At 37.0% G+C, this 13,461-nt stretch overlaps 1 protein-coding gene across 1 annotated transcript in view; it reads right to left on the bottom strand.

Annotated features, from left to right (window-relative positions):
* LOC134649977 (uncharacterized) overlaps positions 1 to 11,151 on the bottom strand; it is a 72,955-nt gene extending 61,804 nt beyond the window's left edge. Inside the window, exon 1 of the mRNA XM_063504825.1 lies at positions 10,894 to 11,151. Coding sequence (XP_063360895.1) covers positions 10,894 to 11,151 — 258 coding nt within the window. The remainder of the gene's footprint in view (positions 1 to 10,893) is intronic.
* Positions 11,152 to 13,461: the final 2,310 nt, after the last annotated feature.

The raw sequence follows: 13,461 nt of genomic DNA, 5'->3' as shown, positions 1-13,461 counted from the left end.
GTTCCGCACCACGGCACCATCAATAAAAAATAGAGCAAAAAAATCGTGTTTGTTGTATGGGAGCCCCCCTTAAATATTTATTTTATTTTTAGTATTTGTTGTTATAGCGGCAACAGAGATACATCATTTGTGAAAATTTCAACTGTCTAGCTATCGCGGTTCATGAGATACAGCCCGGTGACAGACGAACGGACGGACGAACAGCGAAGTCTTAGTAATAGGGTCCCGTTTTTTATCCTTTGGGTACGGAACCCTAAAAACAGTGATATGGTAGACAGAAATACCTTTATCATGACTTTATAATATGGAGCCCTTGTCAGTGATATCAGTGAGATCAACTTCAACATAATTTTTTATGTAAAAAAGTAATGTTTTAGATATTTTTATATCTTTAAATAAAAAATTAAATAGTTTTGGTAAATTTTTGGCTTACATACTTTCAAAACAATTCAAAAATTATTTACAGAATCATAGATTTTTGTTATTTTCCCATGACTCGAATATTGTGTTACTAGTTCTAGTAGTCACCTGCTAGCCTGCTGCTATAATATGTTACACAACGAAGGCCGCAAAAATATCTGACACAATCTTATTTGTAGAGCCATAAGAGCGTGTCACATGTTTTTGCGGCCTTCGGAGAGTAACATATTATTGCAGGTGACTGTACACTATGGCAACGTGCTTGCATTTAATTCTAGGTCATTCCTGGCTTGCATGTGCCGCGCGCGTTACTGCGGAGGGCGTAACAGGTCGAGCCGACTTCCGAACACTGAAATTTAATGCTCAGCTCTTTTCCAATAACACTCTTTGGATTACCTACCTTTTAAATGTTCTTTTTATTATAGACCGAAGCATTTTTGCCCAAGCTGAAACGGAAACCTTCACTCTCGCTCGGTCAAAAACGGTACTACTTATATCAGCGGGGAGACACTCCTCATTTCGGGCAAACTCGGCTATATTCGGCTCAGCATTGCTCCGAGCAATTATTAGGGTTTTTATATTAGCAATTTTGACAACCTTAAATTGCCGAAAGGGATGCCATACATTGGAAAGTGTCAGCAGCATTCGTCCCTGAATCGCTGAAGGAAGTTTTCTAGGAAGTGTTCTTTCTGTACAGTAGTACTCTAGTAATATTATTTATTCTGTGCTTATGTTATTGTATTAATATCGTATTATGATTGTGGGATATTAAACTTGTTTATAAAATAATAACAAAGTTTCATAGTAGACTATTTTTTGGACTGTAATATGATATTGGCCTGTTACGTCCGCTACACACGCGACTCGAATTTCGAATCAATCACTGAACTCATATTATCAAATCAAAACGGGGTCTTATCACGTAATCCAGGAGACTTAGGTATATTCAGAAACAAAATGTGGTATCAAATGAATGCACGTCTAAGTCTAGAATCAAGCGTGACGCCGCTAGGTCAATTATGATATCAATGTGATATGGCAACTAAAAATGCCAACGGCAATTAATGTATCAGACTGAAATTCCTACTACATATTATGATAGTTACAGTCTAATGTTATTTTTCAATTAACACGAATAGTTGTAAAAATAATTGTAAGTTATTTTAGAGGACCAGCAATATTTCTCAAGACTCAAGTTTTACGCGGTGTGGTGCCAGGGCGGCCGGGAAATTACCTCGCCCACGCCATTACCGCCCTGAGCGGCCTTTTAGGTGTGTTCATTACGTACACTCCGATACAATATTATGTTCGTCTTGCATGCATGTTTACCTTCCCTGCTCCGTAATTTAGGAATAACACAGAACAGTGCCCAGTTGCACCAACCTCACTTGACGGACTCTCTGAATGAAATGAATTAGCCGTGAACTTTAAAACTTCTCACACAACAAAATTTTGCGAACGTTTTAACGATGATAGACGGTTTGGTGTAACCGACCCTAAGTTAGTTTATCGAAGCTCATGTAAAAATTAGTATTACCTTATGTAGATACCGATCAACCTCTATAGTTTATGTGCTGTGTATCGAAATTATAAATTTATACGATAGAGCTCGGTTTTGTTCAGAATTCAACGTGTTGAGTGTTGGTTCTTTCTTTGCTCTGAAATTATAGAGGTCACGTTTTTTCAGAATAATCTTAAGTGAGTTTTACTTTGTGTGTAGTTATATGAATATTTCAGGAGATAACCCTATTCAACTATCTCTCTGTCCCCTACTGTTTTTTATAAGTCAACTTTCACAATATGCGCCGCACGTTCGACCACGTACGTAAACATACCTCAGCAGGATCCCATAATAAACCCATAGAGCCCGCGATCATAACAGTACGGAATTATTACCTACGTTAGGATACGAGGAGTTTAATGTTCTCAACATAAACCAAGGTTTAAAACAACGTGAATTCTGCGCGACTAAGGCTCCTAATGCGAAGGCTTAACGTCCAAGTAAAACATCAGTTTATACAAAGTACAATTATGTGGAATGACACGGCGTTACAGCAGCTTTTTTAATGCGTAATTTACAAAATTGCTCAGAAAAACATCCTTGACTATAAGTACCTATCACCATACTTACGGAACGGGGTACGGAGTACGGAAGACTGACCCATATGGTGTAGCCAAACGACGACCGATGATATTTGGAATGATTTTACTTTTTTTTTTTTTATTAGCCTATGTGTGTGTCCCACTGCTGGGCAAAGACCTCCCCTCTCCTTTTCCAATCCTCCCTGTTCTGAGCAAGATCCCGCCAATCCCGCTGGAATGCATCCAAGTCGTCCCGCCATCTCTTTCTCGGTCTGCCTCTGCGAGGCACTACACTGGGGATGCCAGCTAGTGGCTATTTTGGCCCATCTGTCAACATGCATCCGGCAGACATGTCCAGCCCAGTCCCACTTTAGCCTGGCGGTCTTCACCCCAACATCGACGACTCGGGTTTTGGAGCGAAGCTCTGTGTTCCTCACCCTGTCAGACCTTCGGACACCCAGGATACTTCGCTCCATTGCCCTTTGGCAAACCTTGAGCCGGGATTTCTGCGCCTCAGTTAATGACCAGGTTTTACTTTAAGAAACATAAATATTTCGTGCACATTGCAACAAACTAGTCAAACAACCATGAATACTGAATACAATTTACAAGTACAAATAATGACTTAGTGACCCAAATGTAAAAAATAACATACAGTTTTGCAATATACTTACGTTGTGAGAAACTTATTGCTTCAAGCCTTAAAATAATAACACATATCTGATGTAGGTACAATTTATAAGTACCTACCATGTTACCAAACAACCTCTCTTCCTATTGGACCATATATTATTAAATACTTATAATAAAATAAAAATTCAGGGTAAATATCGGAGAACAATGGTTACCTACTGTTGAGTTTCTTCACATTAAGGGCCTACTGCAGCCGCGTCTGGCGCTTCGTAAACCACGCCCGCTAGTTCTTCCCTCCCCGCTAACACGCACACATGGAAACGCTTCGCGCCGCACGTGAAGTTTGTGTGACCTTTTAGCACCATCTAACGTTACAGAAGTTAACTACCATTATACGTGGTCGCTGCGGTCGGCCAGAAACTTAAATTCGGAAAAAATTGAAACAGATGGCGTTGTTACTTGTTCATTATAGCAAACAATAAAATAATTAATTCATAAACCTGCATATTTATTGTTGTTTTGGAAGATGTTAACATCATAGAAGCAGCAGCGTATATAGCATATAAGTTAAGAGTATTGATAATAAGAAAATAGCACAAGAACAGAAAAGAGATTATTTTTGATAAAATATGATGAAAACAGATTTACTTGATTACGCTCACCTGACTTTGCGGTCACTAAATGCAAATTTCAACCTTATTGTTATGGGGTTACAATAACCCTGGGGTTGCAGGCGTCCATGGTCGTTATTATTATAAATGCTTTGGTTGAAATGCTTTTTAACCCTCGAATTTTTCATAGGTACAGTCACCTGCAATAATATGTTACTCTTCGACGGCCGCAAAAATATGTGACACGCTCTTATGGCTCTACAAATAAGATCTAACATGATCTACCGCAAAACGGCCTTCGGTGTGCAGCTGACTGTACTCGTATTCATTGTTGTATAGGTGGGTATTAATTGGAAATTAAACGAACTTACCTGTAAGTGAAGTTCATTTCAATTATATTAGCTGCACAAACTTCGAAATGATAATTTTACTTGTAGTAGGCGCATCATGCCGCCTCCGGCCATGCTATTTAGAGAGAGAAAGTTTTTCTCAAATTCAGACTTCCGAACGCACGTCACGCAACCCACGCGTGACGCTTCTGTCAAACGTCATTTAGTTTAGAGTAACAAGCCAAGTCAAAACACTTTCACTGCCAGAGACCCGCTAGGCGGGTTCTCTTTTCTTAGGCGCTTGGCGCTACAAAGCGGAAAACACATATTATCAGCTTCGCTCGTAGCTCGCGCTGGCAGTGAATATGCCAACAGATATAACAGCTTGGCCAACTCGGCAAAGCCAAAATTGTCTAAAACTTTGACAGGGATTTTCCACTATTAGAATCCCTGGTTGTCTCAGGACAACGCGGGTACTGGGCGGGAGGGATTATCATTTCGAAGTTTGTGCAGCTAATATAATTGAAATGAACTTCACTTACAGGTAAGTTCGTTTAATTTCCAATTATTATTACGCTGCACAAACTTCTTCAATGATAATTTTACTTGTAGATGTTTAGAGATAAGTATTCAAAGTTTGATTTGGCTTTGTATGGGAACAATGAAAGCAATGATTTTTGATTTCATTTTAAAATACCTACCGTTTTAGTTCGGTATGAGTAACTGTCTATTTCCAATATGAATATAATTTTAATTATTACACATTATTTAGAGATCTAGTGAGATCATCATTTCATCAAACTGCTTATCATATGATACCTAGTTGAAACAAATAATACATTGTTCCTTATTAAAGGGTATTTTATTAGTACCACTTAGTACCAAATAAAAAACTTAATTATGAAGTATAGGACTATCAAAAAATCTAAAGATGGCATAAAATGAAAGTTTTAGAGAATTCAATAGCTATAAGCAACTCTTAACTGTCTCTTAACAGTGTGTTGCTGCTTTTAGCAACCCTTATTCTCTTATTAACTAGATAGAAGAAAGAATAACTAAGGATCTAACAAGATCATTGGATGAAACTATGGCCCTATTATTATGAAATTGGGCAAAATCGTCAGAAGTCTTACTCCAACGTAATGTTTTTCTTCCATCAATATGACACCAACGCATAACAGGTTGAATGTTTGTTGAAAAATAGAAATATCAATACCACTTAAAGTATCTTTAAGAGTCGACTTAATTCATCTACGAATCGTTTGGGAAGTGATGAGGTATTTTTCCGGCAATAAATAATAACTAATGAATAGCATTCTTCGTTCTTATATATAAGTAACATACAGCTAGGTAATGTTTTGGCCTGAGAACAAACCTCATTCAATTTCAAATTAAGTAGTTTTTTCCCTACAAAATGTTAAAGATAGCAACATTTCTCAAATTTAAAATCAAGGATAGGGTTTTAGCGCGCTGTGTGCAATCACCATAGCCAGAATAATAAGTAATTTTTTACTATTTCTTAATCTTGTAATGAAAGATTTTTATTTGATGGTGAAATTATTGATAAATAATTAAATACTGATTTAGATTAGGTACAGATTAGGTAGATGTGTTTTCTAGTTGCACGAAGCTAAAACCGAAAAATGAACACGTAAGTTTGGATTTATTTTCTATCGAGAAAATTTTAAGCATTCGTTTTTCGACTACTACGAAATGTCTTATCATATAGTCAAGAAACATATATCCGAAAATCACTACTGTTTGTTTCCGGGGCTAGCCACTGCCACCTTTCTAAGATCCTGTTATTTTTCGATGCACGGCCTTAAATACTTAACATAATATACTGACCCGACCGAATTTGTTCACGTACCTTATTGATTATCATAAATCAACGGAGCTTAACCAAAAAAAAGGGCGGTCTGAAGATAAAAGAGGACATTACCGTAAACAGAAACAAACTGTTCCGTCCGATTCCGGAACATGGCCGCCGCTCACTGACCGGAATAATTAATTCCGGAATTTTAAAATATCCCTTAAGTTCTCTGCGGGCGCTCTGGTAGTAGATACGATCAACAAAATTGAATTCTGTCCTTAAAGCCTTTTACCTTAAAGCGATTTGTGAATTTCAAAAATACGGGATCGATTTGATATTAGTACCTATTAGTGTGACAATATTGAAAGATCAAATAGCTTCTTTGTTAATGATTAAGTGTATTATCAAAAAATCATTTGGTAGGACTTTACACTTATACGTATTATGTTATGAAGTTTTCTAATATTATACTTAACTTACTTACCTATCCCGTAACGGCACTTACGTAAGTTAACATAAACTAGGGGCCCGATTCGGATTTTGTAATAGATATCTTTTAGACATCGCCAAGATACGATAACGATATGTTTAAAATCTAACCTGTAAAATTTGACATTTCCGCGATTCTGGAGATACTCTTGAACGATTTCCACAAGATATTACTTAGAGATCTAATTCACATCTAATAGATATCTAACACGATCTATCGTAAAAGTGATATTGGTTGCCGGAATTGCGCTGCAAAAGAGAACTAGTTGAAATCTAAACTACCTATAACGTATCTAGAATGGATCTAGTACGTGTCGTCTCTTGTGAATATCTTGAAGTTCGAATACGGCAGTAGTTCGTTTTTTCCATAGCTAAAGGGACTTTCGAAAAACTGCAGTGGAATCGTATCAAGGTAGTTACCTGTTACCCAACGCCATGATTTTAATTAAAAAAAAAAAAGATTATGCACCTTATGCTTTACTCAAATCAGTCACAATATAATACCAAGAAAAAGGGAAGTAAAAAGTGAGACGACGACGACATTAAGGATCGCAGCAGCTTGAATGTGCAAATCTTAAGAAATATTGTATGCATTTCTTACTTTTGAAACCACCAGCTAAAGGACGGCAAGGAAATATTTTCATGGAGTAAGTAGGTAGTTAGTTATGGAGTGGACGTGCTTGATCCGATGTATTGTAAACCGTATTATTATAAGTGTATTTTCAACTTAATTAATCAGGTACCTATTACAGTTTTTACAGTACATATTATGCTACTTTACCGCACTAGTGTGATAATTAGCACATTACGTAACTCTGTCGAAAATTTTAAGGGCCATATGTTTTGTAAAACGTTGTACGATACATGTGCGAATGCGAATAGGTAATAAAGAGTGCAATAAAGAGGTCAGTATATTATTACAATACAATACAAATGTATTGTAATGATATGATGTCTCTGGTAGTGAATGCCATTTGGCATTAAGTCCGCCATTTGTACAGTGTACAGTGTTGTATATATTATGTGCAACAAAGTTTATAAAAAATAAATAAATATACTTACTCACCTAATTCAAAAATACGACAAGTTATGGATGCCGAGTCCCAGTGGATTAATGACTGAAGTGGGTCAACTTAATAACTATTAACTCTAATTGAGCACGTCGACGAAATGATAGAATTAGGAAATGACACGAAGGTTTAAGCATAGGAACTACCTATATGGATTGACCTAATGTTATGTTAACTACTATCATGATATTAACGATGAAACGGAAACACATCGGCATTACATCATAATAAAATAAAGAGTAACGATTTTATGTTTTTTGTATATTTATCTATTTATGTTACTGGCTAACTAATAGCAAAGTTGTCATTGCCTGAAAATGAATAAAATTTCAATTCATATCTTTATATAATCAACAAAACTATTCAATAGTAGAGTAGTAATGTAGTAAGCGTTATGCACTATGGTCCTTCTCATGAAAGTTTGGAACTTATACTATAGATACCTACGAAAGAGAAGTATTGTGACTCGTGAAAATACTCTTACCTACATTTTCATAAACGTACAAACATACTAACGTTTAACATGCCTTGAATAAAAATATGACGCGGGTTTCTTCAGCGTGCTTGGCATGCTAATACAGTCACGTGCTCTAAATAACAGTATAAATATAATGAGTACATTAACTTACAAGCCAATTCGAACGTAAATGACATTAGAACAAAAAGTTAACATCAGTAATAAAGTTATTTATTAGTGTAAAACAATCAACTTATTCCGACATTTACGTTAGTAAAAATCATAAAATCCAATATGTTTTTGAAAGTTTAGTACGAAATGTCATTTGATATTGCCGCAAAATTTTTGATGAATGAAAACATCGTGGGGAAACCTGTATCTACATCGGCGAAGAAATTCAAAGATGTATACATATGTCAAGTTTACCCGCTTTGGGCCACCGTGGGGACTGTAGCCCAATCCATCTCGAGCGTGAGAGGAGGTCATTACCCAGCCGTGGGAATGCAATAAATATTACAGTGGGAGGAATGCAATTTATATTTTGGAATTGTAAGTATTTGCCTACTTACTCTTATTCTAATTATGTTGACAATCCTTATTGGAGCTGTAATTTTATTTCATTAGTATTGTTATTATTTTCATTTTTATTTTGCCGATCATGATAGAAATTCTTATTTTTGATATGTAATTGTCTGAAATAAGTAATAATAATGAAATAAATCATCTAATCTAATCTAATATTTAAGAATATAATGTAAGGGTTCATTCAGACGGACTGTATGATATGAGGCTAGCATAGTACACTGCTTTGATTTCATTACTGTGTTTCCACTGCAACTCTAAGCGCGAAATGTATTCACTTTATTTGCCAAACTCAATAAAATTGTAGTTTGAAAGCTGCTAAAAGCCGGACTGTGATGTACTTTAGCTTCGACAGTTGTTTATGGTTTACCGTAAAATGTTCCAAATTACGAAATATAAGATCATGGTAGGTATGTTGATATATACTGATCATGGTAGATTTAAAATTACTACTACTAAAGGAGCATATGATCCACAAAGTTACAAGTACATTTTGCCACATTTGCATTTTATTGACATTTGAAAATGCACCGATCTAGCTATCTGACATTGACTGACTCACAAAGCCACGTAACCAATATGTTTCACCAACATTTTACTAGGTGTCGAGCAATACGCGGGTAGTATTTTTCAATATGTATGTATGCTTCATCCATATGAAATGAAGCCAAAGCCCGCCGACCCGAATTTGTTTTGTAAATGTTCCACTACCGTTTTATTTTATGGGATTCGGAAGAATCTATTTCCGTGTCTAATAAATATGATCGTTAACGTTGAATCTGAACCGTTACGGATAGGGTTTAAGCGAACTCAAGCCCAAGTGGACGAGCGTAAGTAATGAGGTCTAATTTATCGTTTTGGCTAATTGTTTTGTACCCTAATACTGATACAGGTTGCCCCTGTCTGTGATCTGTCTTGTTTTGAGATAGGTACCTGAATTATTTTAATGACATTTTATTTCATCTTTTTTTGTGCCATCCACCATCTACTGTCTAATGTCAATTTGATTCCAGGGTGAAAACAGCGTATGATTCGTCTTTGTCTACTTATTCTTTAAGATGACTCATCTCGCAGCAGCGTTTCTGATGGTAATTATGATGATGATTTAAACACCGCATTTGTAATTCCCCGAGTCACTTCCGAGTAAAAGGGTGAAACAAAACAAGTTGGAACATCAATCGAAGTAATCAAGCGAGTAATGATTAATTTGGGTTATCCGTAGATTTATTGTCTTGCCCTTAATTGCGGTAAAACACGAAATTATCAGCATGAAACTTAGATGTGGTGGAACGATTTATGTGTGCTCAGCACAGATCTCTGTTTACCATTAGACAGATCATATATTACATTTAATTTGGTCTTCACTCATATGAACATTTCTTCATCGGATCCTCCAGGAATAAGTAACTCTGTAGTGTCTTTTTACAGCCACTCTCCAAACCCACCTTTTTGTGGTACAAATGGCTGAAGCTGGATCTACTTATCCATATCAAGAAATTTGCCTTTAACGTACTACGCCACGACTTCAAATCATTTTAAATTATGTAGAACAGCCAAAGTTTACCCACACAACAGTTGGTAACCACAGAAACGAATATTGAATATGACCAAAGTTCTGACCGTCTAATTTTGAAAGTTGTGCGTTCATATGAGAGTATCGTATATACGCTTTATGGTCGGGATCTAGTCTGAGGTAATCTATGAGTGGACGAACGAATAATGGAAAAGCTAATGTATATGTAACATGTGGCTTGAACCTCTGGCCCCTACTTTAAATCTTTTATTTTCGGTTTTATTACGCTATACATTCAGAGCTAAACCTGTGGCATTTTTGCTCATAATGGCTTTGTCTAATACAGTGGTTCCTAACCTGGGGATAATTACCCCCGTGGGGGTAAAACTGGTATTTTACGGGGGTAATAAGCTAACCTAATATAACAATACAACAAACGTACTTACACGTTTTATTTTTTATTAATATTGGGGGCATTGGGAGGAGGGGTAAAATCAGGTTCCCTAGTTAGTCATAGGGGTAACCGGACTGAAAAGGTTAGGAACCACTGGACTCCAATACATTACTGCAATTTCATCCTAGAACAATGAGCAGTGACGCAGCGTAAACGTAAAGGCATGCACACACGCCAGGTAACACGTTGAGGACTGCACAGCGCATTGTGAATAGAAGTTCCTGTAGGCGTAGGGTAGGTTCCAGGTTTCAGGTCATATATTACTTACATTGAGGAAGACGCCGGGCGTAGGAAAGTTCCATTATTGTGTTTTCCCGTCCCGGATAAACTGGAAAATCTTGATCCAGCTAGGGCAGCTAGAACACGATCGTGTGGAGGTCATGACCACAGCGAAGACCTAGTACACATGCAGTCTACTGTTAATATGTCAGTATACTTACGTTGAGGACGGCGCCGGGCGTAGTGAAGTTCCGGTACGGCGGTTTCCGGTCCCGGATGTACTGGAAGATCTTGGTCCCGTGCCGCAGGAACACCACCTTGTCGAGCAGGTGCGGCGGCACGTCGTGCACGCAGCGTAACCGCACCGAGCCGCCGCGGGCCGCCCAGCGCTCCATCTGGAGCTCCACGCGGACCTCGGTGTGGCCTCGAGCTGGAACAAGGAATATTGGTTTATTTAAACAATCTACTACTACATACATCTAATTCTGGTACCTCGTGTTATCCTAATTTCAATATATTTTTTAGCCAGGAAACTTTTTCTGGAGAATATGTAGAAGGCAGTTTAAAATTAGATTTCATGGGTGTAGGGCAGGGATCGACACCGGTTTTTTGCAAAAACTTCGAAATAACCATATTTTTCGAATTATTTTATGCTCGAAATGTAGGACTCAGTTGTGTTTTTAGGTAACGACTTGGTATTAATGTATAATTAGAAATGAAATAATTAACAAAAACCGAAAAAATACCGTTTTCGTTCCCATACAAAAAATACCGGTATCCGATCTCTGGTGTAGGGTGACGTTCTACATACTTCACTACCCAATAAAGTTTTGATATTTTGCCATGCCATAAACTGGCATAATTTGAAACCAAGTTGTCAGGAGGTTTAACGTTGCACAAATATATTTACACGCTTCGAAGACACTGACAATAAGTGTAAATATATTTTTGAAAGGTTGGCTTATAAGATGTTTGTGAACTCGACCGTAAATGTGTTCGTTCGAAACAGGCGACTTTATTTAGTTTTACCAAAAATATTTTCCAATGCAATATTTGATCAAGAGGATTGGAGCGAAGCAATTTCTTGGATACGTGACACAGATCGTATAAAAGGGCACTCGTAGGTGAAGATTAATAGAGACGTATGAAATACTAGATTGTTAACCAAGGGATGAAAGGCACTTATTTCTGTCGAGGTAGTTTGCTGAAGCTGTAATGATGCCTTCCACCCGAGTTAAACACTGTACTTTTCATTTCGGATACGAGGAAAGTAAAATACATGTGTTTTTAATAAAACATGACAGTACTTTTATAGTCTGTCTTGAGGATACTTTCAATGAACAATTTAGGTAAAAGTATCGTTATTTCGTTATTTATGGGATGGGGAGTTAAATATCAGAATGGAAATTATACAACAAATCCATTTAAAATCTAATATCCAGCCACAAGCAACAATCCTTATAATCCGGTGTAATCCACGAAAGTACATATCTAGTTTTCAAAGGGTTTTTAGGGTTCCGTACCCAAAGGGTAAAAACGGGATCCTATTACTAAGACTCCGCTGTCCGTCCGTCCGTCCGTCTGTCACCAGGCTGTATCTCACGAACCGCTATATAAATGAAATTATGAAATTTTCACAGATGATGTATTTCTGTTGCCGCTATAACAACAAATACTAAAAACAGAATAAAATAAAGATTTAAGTGGGGCTCCCATACAACAAACGTGATTTTTGACCGAAGTTAAGCAACGTCGGGCGGGGTCAGTACTTGGATGGGTGACCGTTTTTTTGCTTGTTTTGCTCTATTTTTTGTTGACGGTGCGGAACCCTCCGTGCGCGAGTCCGACTCGCACTTGGCCGGGTTTTTTATTTTTTATTCATTGCCCTGTAACAGCTGAACCAATACATTTTCGTGACAATTAATCTGCGATATGATATGAATGAATTCGTTCAGTTTGCAGTATTTCAATTTCTGAATTTGGTTTATTTACTTTTTTCGCTGACTTTTTGTTGACCCATAGGCAATTTAATTCGAATGTGATTAAATGTTCACTTTTAACTGCCCTACAAATGTGATGCTCTTGGTATACAGGTTGTTTCCTGTAACAGGAGCAATAAATTAAATTGTAGGTGAAGGCTCTTCAAACTGACCAACATTTATTTAGCAACTTTTAAAAATAACTTGTGGTTTGATTTTTATTAAACTTTAAAGTTTATTCTAAGACGCAATGTACTGCAAATTTTGTTATAATTAAAACGTGACAAGCAACGTCAAACACACACACACACACACACACACACACACACACACACACACACACACACACACAGTAGTTAGGTATGACCTTTTGACCCAAATAAGTCCTTTTTCTAACATTCCAAACCCTAACAAATTGCGACAAAAACCAAGCAACGTGCATCCATTCCGTCCATCCCTGGTGAATACATGATTTGTCCAACAACGGGGCTTCAAAGTCAACAACTTAAATCTAATTTGTTCGATTCACAATACCAACTGGAGCATGGGTATTCTTTTATTTACGTCCATGTGCCTTTATTTTATTTGATTCTGAAGGATATGTTGTTGAAGTCCACCTGTATTTTTTATCGTGCTGATGTTATTTCTTGGGGATGATAAAATATAAAGTGGTACGCCAAGTTGAAACAAGGGTGTGCACAAGACAGGGATCGGAACCGGTTTTTTACAAAAACTTATTAGAAGTAACCATATTTTTTCAAATTATTTTATACTCGAAATGTAGGATTCAGTTGTGTTTTTAGGTTACGA

Source organism: Cydia amplana, chromosome 1 (genome assembly GCF_948474715.1).
Source record: "Cydia amplana chromosome 1, ilCydAmpl1.1, whole genome shotgun sequence".
NCBI lineage: Eukaryota > Metazoa > Arthropoda > Insecta > Lepidoptera > Tortricidae > Cydia > Cydia amplana.
Note: the sequence above shows the minus strand (reverse complement) of the source record. Positions and strands in the feature narration are given on the sequence as shown.